The 20,236-nt window shown below is 44.1% G+C and overlaps 1 protein-coding gene across 1 annotated transcript in view; it reads right to left on the reverse strand.

Annotated features, from left to right (window-relative positions):
• Window positions 1-20,236, reverse strand: part of TMEM182 (transmembrane protein 182) — a 66,173-nt gene that overhangs the window by 11,456 nt on the left and 34,481 nt on the right. The window contains exon 4 of the mRNA XM_036454020.2: window positions 11,206-11,343. Within this exon, the coding sequence (XP_036309913.1) occupies window positions 11,206-11,343 (138 nt within the window). The remainder of the gene's footprint in view (window positions 1-11,205; window positions 11,344-20,236) is intronic.

Consider the following 20,236-nt stretch of genomic DNA (forward strand, 5'->3'; position numbering starts at 1 on the left):
AACAACAAACACCAAAACAACACCCAGCTGAATCTGAGGAGGCAGAGCTCCCTCCAGGTGATCTCTGACCTTTCTGTCCATGATTGCCTCGCCAGCTGTGTTTAATTCTCCAATTGTGGGTGGGTGTTATTCGATTCAGCTGTTCCTTCTATCCATCCAGTATTCAGCACCACTTTGTCTCCCCCTAGACAAACTACATAGGCACCCATGGCTGGGAAGGCTGGAGTCTCAGTGTCCTTGGGTTCTCAGCTGAGGCTGCTGGGCTTTTTTGTGGTTGTAGGGTCCTGGGAGGTATCCAAGGTCTCCCTAGTTGAAGGTTAGGCTGGGTTGCCAATCACTGCCTCTCTCCCCTTCAAGTTGGTGTGGTCTGTGTGGCAGAGCCAGCTGCTCTGGGAAATATTTCAGCAGAAGAAGAGGCTGCCTGGCCAGGGGATCCTGGTCCACCAGTTTCCAATAGTCCTGTGGGAGATAACTGTCCCTCACAGATACAGACACTCCACACACTCTCCTTTCGCTCTTTCACTCACACACTATCTTGCAGCCTGCTGTCCCATTAGCCACTATCTTGGCTCTCCAGCTGGCGCAATCTTAATACTGTGGGAAAATATTAATTATTGTCCCAACAAAGATTTATAAAATAGCTTACTGGTGGCATAATCAAGATGTGATCCACAACCCCACGATGATCTGTGATCATTAAAGAATCACAGACATAGCTAAGTCACACCCAGAACGTGGTGTTGCTTTCTCATTGGCAGTGTGGCGAGAGCCTCGAAGCTGATTATTGAACATGGACTTGCAGACAGAGCTGAAAAAGTTTCTCTCTGAATAGCATCAGTTCCATTTGGAAGCATTTTTTTTTAATGCAAAGGTCACATAAAATTCATTCATGAATGACCATTAGGAATGCAGTTGCTAATGATAAACAAAATGGAAACAATCACAACAGAAAATAAAAGCAAAGGAATTTCTCCAATGCCAATTCAGGCTGAGAAAAAAAACCACATGTCCTCAATATTTCATAGAAACAGGAATTGGAGAAGAAGGATACTATAAAGATCTTTCATCATATGTTTTTTAAAAAAATCAATTTAACAATGCATTCCTAGGAAATGTTAATCACAGAAATTAAAATTTTCTTCTGCAGAAAAATAATCAAATGTCAATCGCCTATATTTTCACCTAGAAGTACATATACCTGTATTCAAAATCAGAAACTTTGGGGATACTGATTAGCAATAAACGTGATTTTTAACTGCTTAAAAGTGGCTGGATTCCCTTTGAGATGAGCTTTATAAGTTTGAATCACAGGCAGTTATTGGAGAAGAATCAAGAGGAAGCATTGGCCTCTTTTAGTCACGCTTCCATATGAATTCAGTGGCAACTCATTTCAGCTTTCAATGGTGTAAGGAAAGCTAAAGAATCCCATAGTCCAGAAATGCACTGTGAAGGAAGCTAGAGAGAACAGTTAACTAGAATCAGAAAAATTCTCTGCAAGACACACTGTAGACAAAGGGCGCTGTTCAGCAAGGGCATCTACACAGAACTAGGACGTGAGATTCACTAAATGTTAGGGATGTGGCACCAGCTAACTCACTCTGTTTTCAGTGGGTACAAGTGAGGTCTGCTGTAGTTCACTGTCTGCCGATAAAGGTGTCAGGCAGAACTCAAACTCAGACTGACAGTGTGACACAAAGCTGAAGACATTCACAAACATGGGGCAGTGGGGCAGATGTGTTCCTGGTCAGGGAGGCGAGCTCTGCGAAGGCAGGGAGAGCAGAACTAACTGGAGAGATGGGACAGCTTGGCGCTTGGGCAGGGATGCCTAGGACGGCAGCACCACAAGGAAGGTAAGCTGAGCCCATGTGCCCAGAGGATAGATCAGAAAAGAAACTTGATAAACTATGTGTTTACTATCATTTCCTAAAAGGAAACGGCAATTCCTGACAAAATATAAGGATGTGTTCTGCTGATGTGCACAGGAACACTGGACTGCAGCCGGACAACCTCCCCTCCCCCAAGGCCTTCTGCAGAAGGTTCACAAACAGTCTTCATATGAACGTGTCTTATATAAGACCACGCGGTAGTAATACTTCACAGCATTCTATTAGGCTTCAGAGGTTTGAAAATTCTTCTAATGGGGCAAAGGCATTCGGGTTCATTGTTTCTCTTTCCTTTAAATGAGAGATAATTTACATAGAGTAAAATACAAGTTTAGTGAATGTTTTAATGTGTTTTTGATAAATATAAAGATCAGTGTAACCACAACCCATGAAAAATGGAACATACTCATCCCTGTCACTCCAGAGAGGTCCGCCCCCACCAGAGCGTCCGTCACTACAGAAGGAAGCGAAATCACAACAGCCTGCCGTCTCCTCTGTTGGCTGCTTCCACTCAATGTGGCTAAGAAACCGTCCTCTCCCGTGGCACATGCTAGCAGCGCCCTTCTTTTGCTGCTCAGCAGGGTGGCAATGTATGAACATGCCAAACCTTGTATTTATCCGTTGGTGAACACTGGGGCTCTTTCTAGGTTTGGGCTATTATGAATTAAGCTATAATGAATAGTTCATTTTTTAATGTTTTTTTTATTATTATTGATTTTACAGAGAGAGGAAGGAAGAGAGAAACAGTGATCGGTAGCCTCCTATGTGAACCCGCAACCTGGGTATGTGTCCTGACCAGGAATCGAACCAATGACCTTTTGGTGCACAGGATGATGCTCAACCATCTGAACCACTACAATGAATAGTTTAATTTGTGATTTGTAACTCAAATATAGTCTTGAAATTATAAATACATTTCCTCAGACAAATGGTTTTTAAAAAATGGCAACAAAATCTTTTTTACAGCTGAAATTGGTTTGGCTCAGTGGATAGAGTGTCAGCCTGTGGACTGTAGGGTCCCAGGTTCAATTCCAGTCAAGGGCATGTACCTTGGTTGCAGGTACATCCCCAGTAGTGATGTGAGAGAAACACAGTGATTGGTTGCCTCCTGCACGAGATTATGTTTACAAAACATAATCTGTACAAACTGATAAAATGGCGCTGGGCCTGCTGAAGCTCCTGCTCAGGCGAAGCCGCCCACACCCGGCAGCCCCACTAAGAACAGTTTCACTGGAAACCACTGCCTTGCATTATCTGACCCCAACACCAGTTTGACAACAGAACTCTGCAGCCATCCAACGGTGCTCACCGAGCAGGCACCCTCGCCACGGGCCAGGAGCACGGGGATTTTTTGTGACTGGTCATTTTCAGTTCCTTAATTCTCTTGTTAAGCTCCATTCTATAAGATTTGAAGCTAGAAAATATGGCATATAAAGGAATGTTATGAAGTCTCATAAAACGAACCGCCAACCAAGGAACCAGATTTTTCTGGAATTCCTTTGGAGAGTCAGCCCTCAGATAGTTAGGAAACAGCTCTAAGCTCTAAATTCAAGGACGAAATTTCTAGGCCCGAAAGTGCTATGCTTTCTGAGAAGTGGCAAAGGATTTGACCTTTGAGATGGAATCACAGTGCCCCCAAGTTAGGGATGACACTGGAGTCCATTACAATTGGGTGATTTGAGCCTTACATTCATTCACATAAGACTTTGGGTAATGCCTATAAATGAAGTTATCTATAGAGTCATTACCTTCATGCAATATTTTAAAAGTATAGAACAATATGTTAAATGTAAACACTTAAAAATGACACATACTCACAAACCAGTTTTAATATGTATTAACCTTATATGAACTAGAAATTCTGAAAACGGCATCATGTGTGGCCTTTCTCACCTTCCCAGCGGCCCTGCGTGTCATGCTGCAGGAGATAGCATGCGCATTCCTGCAGGCTGAATTCTCCCATCCATTCCTGGGGCAAAGTGTATACTTTTTCCCTGAATGTTACATTTTCTAAATAGTAATACTTATCTTTACATTGTAATATACTTTTAAATTAATTTTGTATATATCATTTCTTTCATTAAAAATTTAGGTCTGAGGCCCTAGCAGATTCTGCTCAGTGGATAGAGCATCGGTCTGATTCCAGTCAAGGGCACGTACCTGGGTTGCAGGCTCCTCTCCAGCCTGGTCCCTGGTCAGGGCTGTGCAGGAGGCAACCAATCACTGTGTTTCTCTCACATTGATGTTTCTCTCTGTCTTTCACTCTCTCCCACTCTCTCTACAAATCAATGGAAAAATATCCTCAGGTGCGGATTAACCAAAAAACAAAAACAAAAACAAAAATTAAGCTGTAGGAACATAAACTAGAACCTCTTAAAAATAATTAAAATTGTTTTTATAGTTCTTTTTCCTTTAAATTGATATGCTATTGATTTTTCTTATAATTATGCTCAGTTTTATATATATTTCAGAAATCATAAAACTAATGCATAATGGCCAACCATAAGCATTCTCGGCTTATCTCCATTCTTCATTTTCTCAGAATCACTTTCCCATTAATTTTTCTTCAATTTTCTAAGATAGCCTGAATAGTTTATATAATTATAATTCCATAACTGTATATTTTCATTATATCTAATTCTCAAATATTCATTGCTGCCCATACTTTATCATATTACTTTCCAAATGCATTAAGTGCCTCTTCCCTTTCATTTTCTGGGCTCATATTTTTATTTAATCACCAAACCTCTAAAATGTCTATCAGATTTCTCAATATTCATTATTTTCTTAGATTGGCATAATAATTTAGGCATTAAATATCCTATACATTCAATTCTCTGTACTCTCTTGAGAAACAATTATTGATAGAGAATGATCACAGGGTTTAATCCATCTCTACAAGTTCTTAGGGGTTTGATCTGAAAAGCAGAGTTCATTTAATGCCAAGAAAGTGTTTAGTCTCAACAACTGAGGTTCAGAAAGTAGAAGTGGTTGGAGATCACAGGCCTGCGTTCCGGCTGCCCTGGTTCTACCTAGGTTTACTGTCTAGAAAGTTGGCACTTAATTGGTTGGATTACCTTAAACAAGGTTTTTACTTACTTGTCGGTTTTTTATTGGGGGGGGAGGGGGAGGGAAACCTGCCCTAGAAAGCAGACATGAAGAATTACTAGGGGTAAAGCCCTCGCAGGCACCTGGAACCCATGGTCAGCACTGGCCAGAGGTATAGCCATCATTGTTATTAAGCGAATGGCTAGCAAATAGTATCCTCTAAAATGTCTCCGAGCTCCAGAACTTCTCATTTCTGACTGGCCTGTTTCAGGACTGACCAAGAGGTAACTTCCCACTTGGTCCGCCCATTCTGAGATTGCATGGGAGAAGTGAGGGGGAAGGCCATTCTGCCAATGTCTTACTGAGATTAGTCACCAGGGGGCACCAGGCCCCTCACAAGCCCATGGGAACACTGGGAAATAACAGCAGGTGAATCCAGACCCTTGTGTATATGTATGAAGGTCACTCTGCTAAGTGTCCGTGAAGCAAACCTCCCGCCCTCCCCACAGCCTGCATGGCCGCCGCCATCCTCCCAGGCCCGCACACGTGGACCTGCTCACCCGATGGATGTGTTCCTGTGCGTTTCTCTTTCTACAGGAGAAAGTGTAAGGGAAAAACGTCCTTAGGAAATCCTAACAAAATTTCGTAAAGAAACCAGCAGGCTTTAGCCACTCACTAATCGGTGTTTGTTTGTTTGTTTGTTTGAGCAAAGTGACTATTCGGAGGCAGGTATGGAATGAAGAACATTCCCAAGGAAATGAACTGCCAACAGTGCTGAGTGAACAGATGGTAACGGTGCACACACTCAGGAAAAGGAAAAAGGAACAAGTGGACACTCACTGCCTTTGCACGTGACAACCCTAACCCACACCAGGGTCCTGATTCTAAGCAGACATGGGAGCCTGCGCCTCGGGTGGGTTCAGTCTGCCCATAACCACATGGCACGAGAGGACGGCCTTTGCCGGGCCTGCGGGTCCGGCCTCCGGAGGACGGCGCACACACGTGGTTGAGGGGCAGGGAGCACTTACTCCCGTGGGAAGCTCACCTGTTCCCAGAAAGTTTCCCCAAGGCTGCTCCCGAGCCGGCGCCCCCTCACCAGACTCCCAGGGCAGGAGCCGGGCCCTGGGCAGGCGCCTCCCAGGCCCTGTCCTGCCCAGGGAGCCCAGGCGAACCCGCTCCGCTTCCTGCGGCCGCCCGCCCCGCCGAGCCTTAAGAAAGTAATAAGGCTTTCCAATATTTCTGTGAGCCCTAGCCGGTTTGGCTCAGTGGATAGAGCATTGGCCCACGGACTTAACGGTCCCAGGTTCGATTCTTTGATTCCTGTGGGGGGGTCGGGGGGCGGCCTATGGAGGGGGGGTACCTGGGCTGTGACCCAGCAGCATGACCCCCGCCCCTCCCCCAACAGGCCCCGCCGTGGGAGAGTCCCCAGGAGCAGCGCATCTGCTGACCCATAGGCGCCATGGGCAGATTCATCGCCTCTGCCCCCCGCCGCCCTCCGGGAGCCAGGCGCTGGCGGGTATTCTGTGCTGGTGGGAAGCCATGCACAGGATTTCTCAGGAAAACTCCTTCCCGCTCACATCCTGCCAGGGCCCTGGCCTCGGGCCTGTGGTCCTCGCTCCTGCCCTGGGCTGCGGCAGGGAGCCGGTGTGGCCACCGCACCGAGAGAGAAGGCAGAGGGCGGGTGCCAGGTGCGCGGAGGCGCCCTCAGGACGGAGGTCTGTCCCCGCCCTTCCTGCCCAGGGGTCCCCAGGGCCAGTGTCCCCAGAGCAGGCGCCGGACCTGGAGGAGGACGGGAGCCGCGCTGTCTGGGCCACAGGAGAGGGAACCGGGATGCAGGGCCCTGGGCTTCTGAGGGCCCTTCTCTGGGGCGGGGGCGGGTATGCACCCATCGCCGCTATCTTGCCCCACGCAAGGTGTGTGCTCCTATGGGGAGCCGCTACCAGCCCCGGGTCTTTGAAAAAGAAAGGAGTACAAACCGCCAATTGGATTTCTTCTGGGGCAGTCCCACCTGCAGAAAGGAGCGTGCGCATTCCCTTCAGAGCCACCCCTTTCCAAGGTTCACCCTCCCTCAGGGAGCATGTCCTTGCGGGGCAGAGGGCCCCGGGGGTGGGGGTGCGCTCCTGTCCCAGGCAGAGCTCTGCGCCTCCCACCGGGTCCCCCCTCACTCCAGCTGCCCTGACCAGCGACCCCGAGCAGCTGTCTGGGAGGAAGAGCAGGCGGGCAGCGGCCAGGCCCGCCTTCGCTCCACCCCCTTCAGGGGTCCGATGAGGCCCACAGAGGCCGTTCCTCCCCCAGAGCATCCTGGGCCCGGAATAGGGGTGCTGTACCCCCGCCTCACAAGATGCCTGCGCAGCCGCGCCAGCCTGAAGGCCCAACAGGGATGAGGAGGCGGCTCCTCCTTCAGCAGAACTGACCCCAGCGCGTATTCGGGAAGAGGTGATTTCTGGGTGGATTGCAGGTGCACCCTGATATATGACGCCGGTCAATAACATGCCCTGGCTTACATCCATGCCAGCGCCCCACGCTTCCAGACCGTGTGGTCATCCCGGCTTGTTCACTCAGAAGTCTTACTGATGAACCTGTTCCTGCACAGATGTTTCTGCATGGGCATTACAAATACTCAGCTCTGTGGTCTACAAATACTCTCCTCAAACTAACCTCTGTAATGCAGGGTGTGGCCCAGCCCGTAGCGCGGCTGGGGATCTGCCATTCTCCACTTTCTGCATCTTTCCTATCGCCTCCAGGATAGCAGGGTCAGGAGAAGACAAGATCCCCTCTGTAGGTAGGAGTTCTCCGGAAGTCCACATGGAAGCCCATATCAGGGTAAAGGGGACAAATCCAGATGGAAGGAGACTTGACTTGGGGTGGTGAACACACAATATATAGATGGTGTATCAGGGAATTTTAAAAAACTTTAAAATGAAAAAAAAAAAATCATCAATTGTTTAAGCATTGTGGTGGGAGGGGAGGATGAGAGGGGTGAGAGTGACAGAAATAGAGGCTTGGCTTAGAGAATGCCCTGACAACCCCATGCACACAGTCAGACTGAACTCCCTGGGACACAGGCTGCCTGCCTGCCCGAGGGGCCTCTGCCCAGCATAGGGAGTGGCAGCCCATGCCCCCGAGGCCTTGCTCTGAGCCTGTTTGCAGAGCGAGAGAAAGCCCGTGGGCCCACCCCTCACACCAGCTGCTGCAGCAGCATGTCCAGCCACAGTGCAATGCCCCCCACAACCTTCTTGCTGCTGCCAAAGAGCCGTCCTGTGTGCACACGCCCAGCAGTCCATCTGCAAGCTGGTTCTGCCGTGTCCTGAGGCCATCTGTCCAAATAAAGAGCGTGTCCTATGCTGTTTGTGACACTGACGAGGCAGCCACAGAAGCCCATTCCAGGCTGCACCTGTTCCTCCCGCCTGTCTGAGGACAGCGGTGACACCAGCAGCCTGGGGACTCGCCAAGGCTGGGAATGACAAAGCAAGGCCTGAAACTAAAGAGATTCTGGAATACTTCATTTTCAAAATATAAAATATGACCAAGGAAAGGATTATAAATTCATTGTAGCTCAGTAAATGGCTATCTGCCTTATATATAATGTATCACAGAAAAAAGTTGGCTGAGCAACAATCCTAGTGATTATTTCACATTTCATATACTTCATCTTTATATAACATAGCATATAAATTTCCATCTTCAACTTTGAAAAAAAATAAGTTTTTTTCACATTATCTGGGAATGGTAATAACGGAATTGGAATATTTAAAAAATTCTTCCATCAATAATGACATAAGTTTAAGGATGATTTACTGGCCCACAGCTGCTTTAAAAGTTTGTGTTTCATGATGGAAATTGCAACTAGAAAGTAAACTTTAGTTACTCCTGAATATACCATTTTCCTGTCTGAACTGCTAAGATGAACAGTAATATTGTACCTCATCCAATAGTGTGCCTCCCTCTGTTCTTGGGAAACCAGCAGTCCTGCATAAACAAGGAATTGGGCCAGGAAGGAATTAAATTCTTAAAGGAAGTGCCCTCATAATTGTAGTTCAGTGGCTTGCAGAATGGGCTCCCAGAACACCTCTAGGCTCCAGAGTGTTTGCATGAAGACCTGAGCAGGGGGGATCTCGGCCCCATACCCTCATGCAACGGAAGATTCACTAAAAATGAAAATACATATTAAATGCCTCTGCGGGGTTCTTGGAAAACTGTAGTGGTTTTTTTTAAGTTGTTTTAAAGTCTAGCTGGTACAGAATATTATATTAGTTTCAGGTGTACAACATAGTGATTCCACAGTTAGATACCTTACAAAGTGACCACCCTGAAAAGTCTAGTTGGATATACTAATTTTTCACACATTTATCAAATGGCTAAATTTTTCCCAAAAGCATTAAACATAAACACACACATACAATTCCCTAAGACCAGATTCAAGACCAGACCATTTCTGTGTTTAAATCAATTGTGCTGCCTTAGTTGGTTTGGCTTAGTGGATAAAGCATCAGCCTCAGACTGAAGGGTCCTGAGTTTAATTCCTGTCAGATACATGCCCAGGTTGTGGGTTCAATCCCCAGCAGGGGGTGTGCAGGAGGCAGCTGATCAATGATTCTCTCTCTTATCACTGATGTTTCCATCTCTCTCTCTCCCTCTCCTTGCTTTCAGAAATCAATAAAAAATATATTTTAAAAAATATTATAAGTAAATAAATTGTGCCACCTCTGTGTTAGTACTAAACTACTTCTATTACACATTACCTTTATTGACAAAGATTCAAAAAGAAAATCAAGAAATGAGAAGAAACAAATGTTCACATATTTTAGCGGGGAGCTGTTGTTTTTAGGAAGACCAGGTCTACCTTCACTAGACCTTAGACTGAAATGGAGAGGAGTGTGTTTGGAGAGAAAAACATGTGGTAAAGAAGATGCCGTCATAGGCGCTTGGTCTTAAGGACTTGTGAATTAAAGCAGGGAAACGGCATGCCAGATACAAAAGACCACATATTGTGACTCCACCTATAGGAAATGTCCAGAAAAGGCAAACAGATAGAGACAGAAAGTCGAGTAGTGGTCCCTGGGGGTTGGAGGAGTAGAGGAGAGGATGAGGCTTCTTTGTAGGCTAATAAAAATATCCCAGAACCAGATTCCATTATATGTGAACTACTCTGTAAATGTATGGAAGCACTTTAAAATGGTAAATTTTATAATGTGTGAACTGTATCAATTACATCTTAGTGTAAATGGGTAAATCTGGGCCCTTGAAGACCAGTGGAGAACGTTGTTGACATGAAATAGTTAAGCAGGCTCTTGATCTCAGAGTTTTTTTCTGAGCTCCCTGAGCAGAGGATCCTTATCTGACCATTCAGTGTATCCGCTCTGCAGAATTAAGCACAGTGTTATATAAAATGCATGCTTAAGGAAACTATTTGATAACTGTCTGTTGATTAAGTCATGGCCAGGTTCCTGCACTGTCTTAGCCATGATGATAAATAAAGACGACAAAGCTCTCCATCCCACTCCTTCCCTTCGCTGCCACTTCCTTCTCTTGTAGAAACACTCTGTCCTCTGGTCTAATGTGACAGTATAGTGTAGTCACATAAAGCTCAGCCTAAGTCACACTGACATTAGTTTAATTTTCCAGAACTGCCATCTTTACAAACAACCTTGAGCTCATGTTTTTCAAGTTAGTGTTCTGGCTTTTACTTCCTAATTAAATGAAAAGGCCTTAAAATTCACAAGACTTGCCTATTCAGTTATTTTTTGTTTGTACTATGATCATTTCGGTAGGAATTAGAAAGACTAGTTGAAAAACTGACTGAAATACCTGTAGGTTTTACAATGAGGACTGTTTAGATAACACACACATTGAGAAAACCGAATGCAGACATTGTAGGCGATGCTTTTCTCCTACAGGCAACCAGGCTCGAGAGCATCAGCATGCGGCTGCCCTTGGCAGAGCACACAGAGGCCTTGTCTGTGTCCTGAGGTTACAGAGACAGGAAACTGACAGGGTAAACAGGCTCAGAGGCTCTCAGAGCACAGACTTCCCGCGAATGTCCTCTCTCATATAATGTGGACACAATGAGCGAAGACTGTCGTGCTGATTGGGTGTGTTAGCACACGGAAAATGCAAGTCCCTAGAAAAGTGTCTGAGGCACAGGTGGCACTTAGAAAGATTACACATGAATATAATGGTATTCCTACTGCTGGAGGCCCGCTACCTGAGACTATAAATGGCAAATATATAATACAGACCCAGGGCTGGAAAGCATGCCGTAGCACTTACATACCTGCAGCGATATAGGAGCTCCCGCCGACCTTGTAGAGAACGTGGCTGGCGAAGGGGGCTGCACAGATGATGAGGAAACTTGCGGTCACGACAGCAACTATGCCCAGGAGCATGAGGACAGCCCAGAAACCACGGTAAACTGAAGACCCCAGAAGAAAGGGAGAAAAGAAAACACACTTAGACTGTGAACGCAACAGATTGAGGCGCGCTGAGTTTCTTGCCTCTTCATTTTTGTAATTGCAGCCACAGCTCTGCCAGGTGGGACCCGGGCTGTGGGTCCTGGCTTCTCATTAAGTGGAAACCTCACCAGGCGACTTTGGACTCAGTGAAGTCAGCCTTCATCCAACTCCTGTTCAGGGTGTGCATCACCCACATGCTTAGTAGACTTAGGGAGCTCAGTTTCCTGACCGGATGTTCTGCTTTAGAAGTGGAACACCTAAAGTTCTAAAGGAGTGAGCACCCATTGGGTCACCTCAAGGTGCTTCAAACCAAATGTACAAAAGACCTGGAAGGAATTCACATGTATAAACACTGCTAGTTACTCTTGCTAAGATAATTTTTATAATAAAAACAATAAGCAAAGTCAAAAAGAAAACTTTTGTAAACAGATTGAGATTTTAAATTAGATTTATCTAAGATTTTTTCTTTCTATCAACTTTGTTCTTAAAAAGGTTCAAAATGAGAAGTTATAGTGATCTTTTATTTAAGGACCAGCAAGGTTGAATTAATGGATACAGTTGGTAGAAAATAGATTCTGGTTTTGGTGATATGTCCATAGTAATCAAATAAAGAGGAATCCTAATGATCAATTTTTAACAAATAATTACCAATCTGTTAAACAAATGTATCATTTCCCAAAGGCACAAAAATTAATTCCTTTTGGTGTAACAAGGGAAAACTCTGTGAAACATATTAAAATTATAATTTTTATGCAAATATTAAAATGTTGTAATGAAGCAAAGAATGTTTTTTTCTCAATAAGCCCCCTGACAAAGAAAAACATATATCAATCAACTGGAATCATAGAGAAAAATGCATGGGAAGATGGAAATTTGAAGAGTAGTGCAGGTAAGTGGGGGAGGGGGGAAGCTGGGGTTTTTGTGTTAATAACTCAGTCTTGAAGGCCGGAATAACAAGTGGAATTTACCTAAAAACCAATGCTGTTGATTTGCATTCAGGTCCAGGGCAAGTGTGAAGGGTAAAAACATTACTGAGAGGAGCCCATTCTGCCTCTTCCCTGATCACACTGAAGCTGGACAATCATGGCAAAGACCTAGCTGAGGATCCAGAAAGCAAGCGATAGCAAGTGGATTAAGGAAGGAACTCGAATCTGTAGCTGAGGTGAACTCCGCTGCAAAGACTCGCCTGAATTTTTCCTTTCTTTCTCCTTCTGAGCTTGGCCTGAAGGTGAGCTAAGTTGGGAACTTTGTAAAAGGTGAAAACAGAAAGAAGAAAAAAAATACCCTAGTTAAGTTTTCATTCTGTAGAAGCAGAATGAAGGACCCCTACAACCCAAAGTATAGGAAAAATGCTCATGTCTACTTATCTCCTTGTGTTCTCTCAGTCCTGCCTCAAAATTACAATAAATCTGCAGTGCTTCCCCAGTGCAGTCGTGGACATGTATGATCCCAAATGGTGTTCTGTCCTTCAAATAGAAGAATTCCACATCTGTTGTGCAAAAAGTGGGGGGTCCGTGGTGTGTGTTTTTTCTTTTCCCTCCTGCTTTGCATTGTGGTTAACTATATGAAACTGTGCCACAATAAAGGATAGCAAGACTCTGAAAAGCCCAGACTTTCTTGTCAAAAAAAAACAAAAACAAAAACAAAAACTGGGCAAGGGAGTTCTAGAAGCCAGAAGATGTGGGGAAAATCCCACAGACATATGAGAACTAAGATGAGAGACTCTCTGTCTGTGTTTGAACCTACTCAAGTAATGAGCTCACACCCCAAGTTAACCATATGTAGAAAATGCCCAAAAAGGTATAACAAAAGTTTAAAAACTGAATTACAGTTCTTGGGTGATAAAGTCACTCAAGCACCAGAGCTAGCCCTGAGGGGTGCATGTCCCCCTGACCTATATAGCATAAAAATAACTGAAAATTTAATTGACATTGAAACTAGTATCAGAAAAATGAGCAGACCATGCAGGTTGATTGCCTATTCAAACAACAAATCAGTATTTGCCAGAGAATTTTAACAGTATGCCTAGTCTGACAATGTAATCTTCAAAAAGTTCAAGATACAACCAAAATTACTTTATATACTAACAATCAGGAATATCTGGCCAATCCTCAAAGGAAGAATCAATCAGCAGATGCCAACCCAAAGTTTCAGATATGTGAATTAGTGGGCAGACTTTAAAATAGCTATTAGAACCACTTTCTATAAACTAAAGTGAACATTATTAAAATGAACAAAAAGGTAGAAATTCTTAGCAGATAGAGTCGTTGAAAATTTTTAGAATTGAAAAATACAATATATGTAATTAAATATTAATTATGCAAGCTGAATGGCTGAATGGAGATGAAAGAGGAAAGAGCAGGTGAACTTGAAGAATGAGCAATAGAAATTATCCAATCTGAACAATAGAAATAAAAAAGATTGAAAACAAAAATGACTAGTTTCAGTTTCAGGGAATTGTGGGACCACATCAAATGATTTCATATTTGTGTCATGGAGTCCCTAAAGCAGACGCAAAAAATGTCAATGCTAAAAGAATATTTAAAAATAGAATCCCTAAATCTTTCCAAATTTGGTAAAAAAATAAATTCACAAGTTCAAGAAACATAACAAATTCCCAAGAGGATAAATTTAAAAACTCAGCTCAGACACATCAGAGAATTACTGAAAACTATGGACAAATAAAAAGTCTTGAAAGCAGCCAAACTGTGGGTGAGGTGGGGATGCCAATATTAAATGTATGGACCAACAGTCCCAAGAACTGAAAGTTTCCCATGAGAAAAGGTGGCAGCCAGAAGACATCTTTAAGATGCCCAAAGAAAAGACCTATCAACCTAAAAGTCTGCTTCTAGTAAAAACACCTTTGAGTGATGAAAGTGAAAGAAAGTCATTTCTCAAGTAGGAAGATGGGATTTATCACAGCAGATTTGCTCTCCAAAGATGTGTGAAAGGAATTTCTTTAGGCTGAAGGATAATGGCACCAGAGTTTACTTGTAACTTCAAGAATGAAGTAAGCGGTAACAGAAAAGGTGAATATCTAGATAAATATAGAAGACTATTTTCCTCATCTTAATTTATTTAAAATATATTGACTCTTGAAATGTAAGAATACACTGTCAGCATAACACATGAAAGAAATATAGGTTTGGAATTAGAGTAATATAATGTTTGATTACATGTATGTAATCTTGAACTAGCCAAGTCCAAAGGAACCATGAAGCCAAGATCACATGCAAGCAGGAGGGAGCAATTATGAATCAGGCTACAAAGAAGACAGAAAAAGCAGGACACCTCTCCACAGAGAGACTATAAGAAAGAGAGGAAACACCTGGAGAAGGGGACTGAGACAGCCAGACAGAAAGAGGGATAAATGTTCCCCAGAGCTGCTATCACCCCTGACAATGCTAGCTTCTGTCCTTTCATTTGCTCTAACAAAATAGCCTGGCTTTTCATTCTGTGTTCCCTGGAGAAGGCAGGAGCAATGGATTTGTGTTTAAGGGAAAGGGGGATCTGGCTGTCAAGAGACACAGAAATAGCTTCCAAGTGAAATTCCTCATTGCAGTCACCAACAGTGTGCTTTTCTTTCCTGCCTGTGCTTCAGCTTTCAAAGTTGCTCAACTTCAAGACTATTTCAAAATGTCTTGGAACATCCTGTTTCTTAGCTAATGATATCATCTAGTTTGAATATATGGCACACTTTGATTCCAGAATTACAATGTTCAATCATAATGAAGAATCGTCACGTGGAATTGGGTAGAGTCCTTTCACTGGGTGAAGTAAGACTGAGGCCTTGAGAAAATCTTCAACATGAAGAGAATTATATGATACTAGAGGCCCGATACATGAACTTGGTGCAAGAGTAGACCTTCCTTCCCCAGCTGCTGGCACTGGCTTCCCTCAGGTACCCAGGACAGGCTACCCTCATAGTCCAGGCTTTGTCTGGAAGGACATCCAGAAGGACCTCGTCTTATTAGCATATTATACTTTTATTATTATAGACTAGAGGCACGGTGCACAAAATTCTTGCATGAGGGGTCCCCTCAGCCCAGCCTTCACCCTCTCCAATCCAGGACCCCTCAGGGGATGTCCAACTGCCAGTTTAGGCCCAGGATTGGACATCCCACTCACAATCTGGAATCATAATTAACTGCTCAGCTGCCTGCCCACCTGATTGCCCCTAACTGCCCCCCTCACTGGCCTGGTCACCCCAACTGCCCCTCTGCCAGCATAGTCGCCCCCAACTGCCCCCCACTGGCCTGGTCACCTCTAACTGCCCCTTACTGACCTGGTCGCTCCTTATTTCCCCCTCTACTGTCATGGTTGCCCCCAATTTCCCCTCCACCCCGCCAGCCTGGTTGTCCCTCATTAACCCCCTCTGCCATCCTGGTCACTTCTCACTTCCCCCCCGACAGCCTAGTTGCCCCCAACTCCCCGCCACCCTATGCAGGCATGGTTGCCCCACACAGTCTGTTCGGTTGTTTCAGATGCGATGGTCACTTAGCCTTTTATATAGAGAGATTGGAGCCTCTTCCCTTACTAATTTTTACTTTGATGGACTTAAGTTTTCTAATATAGAAAACAATATTCTTCACCTAAGTTTATAGTAAGGATTGAGGAAATATATAAAAAATAGCATGCAGCAAGACTTCAAATATGTTTGCCTAATACATAGAACTATAAAATGTTAGTGGGAAGAAAGTTTTTGTTTGGTTAGAATGTTTTTGTGGTTTATATTTTTAAGATTCCTAGGTCTTAAATGTGTCTCAGAAAACCTTAGTCTGTTTTCTTGTTCATTATATGATCTATAAAACAAAAAAGCTTTCTCTGAAAGTTTAGACTGTGCCAAGTGAAAACATCTCTAAAATCCATCTGTGCTATTAAATACAAGTCAATGTTTAACTTGAGCAATATTGAATCTCTATTAGTTCCTATTAGAACAAGAAGCAAGATTTATAATGTAAGTGTGTTTACATGTACTCTTTATCATCACAATTTAGATCAATCAAAAGAAAGTCTCATATGAATCTGTGAAAGGCAAGAATTAATGGTTATTTCCAAAGAAATGAAGTTCTGTTGATTATAAATGAAGTGGTGGTGACTTGACTTACAAAGTGTTCTTTGGTCAAGTGTGTAAACACAGAGAAAAAAAGGCACCTACCAGGAAGAGCTGCTGGTAGCTAAATAGGCTCAAGTTTTAAAAAACAGAGCCTAGTAGCCATTTATGCACAGAGGCCTCTCAGGCAAGATGCACTTCATGGAAAAGCCTGTGCTGAACTGCCTAGGCTGACCAGCAGACCCTGAGCTATGGATGAATGGATTATTCTGATACATTTCCTGTGAAAGAGAGGGGCAAAGGGACTGCCTGGCTAAAGGAACCTGCAGCCTCTATCACCTGACTCATTAGGCTTTTATTGTAGCAGCACTTTGAGATAAAGTAATCTTATAGATACAGTTAGTAGGGTAAGTAATCCTGGGAGGACACATATGTTTGCAGTGCCCTTGAAGCAAGAACACCCAAAGATTAAGCATAAGGATTCCTGTAAACATCCAGGGATCTGCATATGCACAGACTTGTTTGGAAAGGTCAAGGAATATCAATAATTAGGGGTCCCGCCTTTGGCACATCCCTTTTCTCAGAATATCCTTCTTACAAACTTTCCAACCAAGTCTCCTGTGCTCCCCAACACTGAACTGCCTGCCTGCCCTGTTTTTTTCTGTCAGCTGAGCCAGCCCTTATAAAGGTTTCCTAGAATCCTATTTCAACCAATAGGATTGAGTCTTTCCCCATCCAATCAGAGTTGCACAACCCTGGCCAATCAGATTGGTTCTATTCTGTCCCACAGTGCCTTTTGGACCAATCAAACTTGAGGATTTAGAGTCCTCATTTGCATGAGGATAGACCTATCAGAGACCAAGGGCAGGGACTTCAATCCATATAAACCGCCTCCCCTCTGGCTCAAGGAGTACACTTTCCCTTTTCACTTAAGACTGAAGAGTGCAGTTCCTTGGCTGAGCTGAAACACTAAGCTGCCTCAGCAGAGCAAAGCTGACTAAAAGGAGAGGGTCTGGCCCCGCCCCGGACTGCCTCACAGCTGTGCTATATCAAAATTGAGCTGTTCTGCACTGAATTAAGCTTCCTTCTTCATAGTACCCCAAATTGGAGGTTCCTGTTGGTATTGAATTGGCATCAATGACCACAGATTGACAAGTGTAATGAGGAGGATGACTAGTAATTAGTCTAACAACAGATGCTATAGAAATGGCCCTCCCAGTGTCCTCAGTTTGTTTTCCTGGGTAAATTTTTAACCTTACAGTATGACTCTTACTAATTTGCTTAGTAATTTCATTCTAGTAGATCTAGAATCATCAGCTCAGAGTATGCTGTAATTTCCTAACAATATATTCCATATAAATATTTTATTTCAGAGATCCATTCCTATGGCTGATGTAACATGGTTTTCGCTGTAAGTCGGAACCCACCTACATAAGCACCTATGTCACTCACATGGAGCAACATACACAGCAATAATGAAGTAAAACAATAAAAAAAATTAAAAGAAAGATAACAATTATTAACCTTTACTTGTGGTAAATAATAAAAAACATAAAGCACATATGTACATACATTTAAATGAACTTTTTTAAATAAATAAATGGGAGATGGCAACATAACCACAAAACGATGTATGTCGAGTCCAACATCACCCGAGGACTGCCTGTATTACAATATTTTAACGGCTATAAAATATTTTCTAGTTTTCACTTGAGAACAATCCTGTTGCTTTTTTTAAAAAAAATTAAAAAAGACATCAAGTCACTGAGATGGTCTAGTTTGTTAAATAAGAGTGTATATAGAATGCTAAGCTATGTTCCTAATATCTCCATTTTTTGTTTGTTTTTAATACTTGTCCAAAAATGTTTATTGATTTTTTTAAAGAGAGAAGGAGAGCAAGAGAGAGAGTGAAATGTGGATGGGAGAAAGAAACATCGATTGGTCACCTCCTGTGCATGATCTGACCAGGGATCTAACTCGCAGCAACCTAGGTATGTGCCCCAACTGGAATGTACCCCTCAACATGTTGGTGGGCAGGACAATGCTCCAATCAAATGAGCCACCCAGCCAAGGCCTGATGTCACAGTTTTATTTATAAAAAGTACATTACATATAGGGTATTAACTTCATTGCAAATTCAAATTTTAGATTCAAATATATATCAAAGGAGCTTATATCCTGTGTATATGTAAGGTTAAATTCTAAAGAGGCATAAATAGAAAGTGTTAGGGAGACATCCATTAAAAATCCTTCAGGCAGGAAACAAAAATCATCCAAGCCCAGCTCTGGTTGCACAGTGATTGAGTGTCGACCTACAAACCAGAAGATCATGGTTTGATTCCCTGTCTGGGCACATTCCCAGGTTGTGAGCTCAATCCCCAGTATGGGGGTGTGCAGGAGGCAGTTGATCAATTATTCTCTTTTATCAGTGATTTTTTTTTCTCTCTATCCCTCTCTCTCTCTTTCCTCCTCCCCTCTAGTTCCTCTCTGAAATCAATAAAATACAGATATTTAAAAATCATCCAAACCTTCAGGGAAGGCTGTGAACAGAGTGGACTAGTAATTGTGCACATTAATATGTGTGCATGTGGGTGTGTGCTTCTGTGCCTGAATGCAGACCAAGATGGGAAGCTAATGCTAGAATTGGCATCTGTTCTTAGTTGCATGTAAGGGTTAGAAAAATAAAGCCCTGTCCTAGTTCTTTTTCCAGTAGGAATGTAATAAACAGGCAGACACTAAGACCTCATTAATTGAGACAATGGCAAAAGCAGGTTTAACTGAGGATTGTTTGAGAATAGCTCCATTCCAAACCACTCCCATGCAGACAATAGATCCAACTAGTGTCTCTCCAGGAGGTGGGCAGGCCGCCAGCTTGCTTGAGCACTGGGCACACTGCTGACCCCTGCAGCCACTGACCTTAGTAGATATGCCTCCGGTCTCTCCAGGTGCCAGGAACAAAAACTGCCACGTAAGATACACACAGCCTGGCCTCAGAAGTCAGTCCTGGCCTGAAAGCAGCCGTTCCACCCTCGCTTGCAGGCACCCTGGCGGGGTCGCAGAGGAGCCTTAGCCCAGCGCTGCTGCGCAGAGGCCAGCCCGGGGCTGGGAGGGCGGAGCTGCGTGGCCTCTCCCAGTGCCCTGGGCTATAGACATGGGCACCGCATGCAGGAGCGGTCCAGGGACTGGGGAAGAGAAAGTGGTTCCCTGCAGCTGTCCCAGGGAGGAGAGGGGAAGAGAAAATGGGGACCTAGTCAGGTAGTCAAGGCCTCCAGGTATGCGGAAGGTCAGCCCTCAGAAATGCGTGTAAGAGCCTGGTCTGCGTCGGAACAGCATCCTCGCACTGTGTGGAGGATGGATGGCGGGACAAGCGCCGCAGAGACACAGGAGCCAGAGCAGCACTGCAAGGAGAGAGACAGCTCTGGGGCCGCTGCTCCGGGCCTGAGATCCTGCAGGGTGAAACTTTTGTCCGTCAGGATATTAACAAACCTCTCATCTCACAAGATCATACTTTCTACAACAAACCTTCCATACAGAGTCAAGTAAAAATGTCAACCCAAATGACCACAACCCCAAATTCAGAGTTTTTTGATTAAATTATTCTGTGTGTATAAAATGTAAATTACTTGCAGTTTAAAGATGCACTGATGTTATTCATTTTGCCAAGCCCATATCCTGCTTCAGACAGCTCACCCGCTGGTTGATGAAGCTAACAATGTGTGCTCAGGCACCAAGGTGTGAAGCCCCCCCACGCCCCCCCACACACACACACCCCATTCCCCCCACACTGACCCAGCCACGGG

Source organism: Pipistrellus kuhlii, unplaced genomic scaffold, assembly GCF_014108245.1.
Source record: "Pipistrellus kuhlii isolate mPipKuh1 unplaced genomic scaffold, mPipKuh1.p scaffold_m20_p_27, whole genome shotgun sequence".
In the NCBI taxonomy this organism is placed as follows: Eukaryota; Metazoa; Chordata; class Mammalia; order Chiroptera; family Vespertilionidae; genus Pipistrellus; species Pipistrellus kuhlii.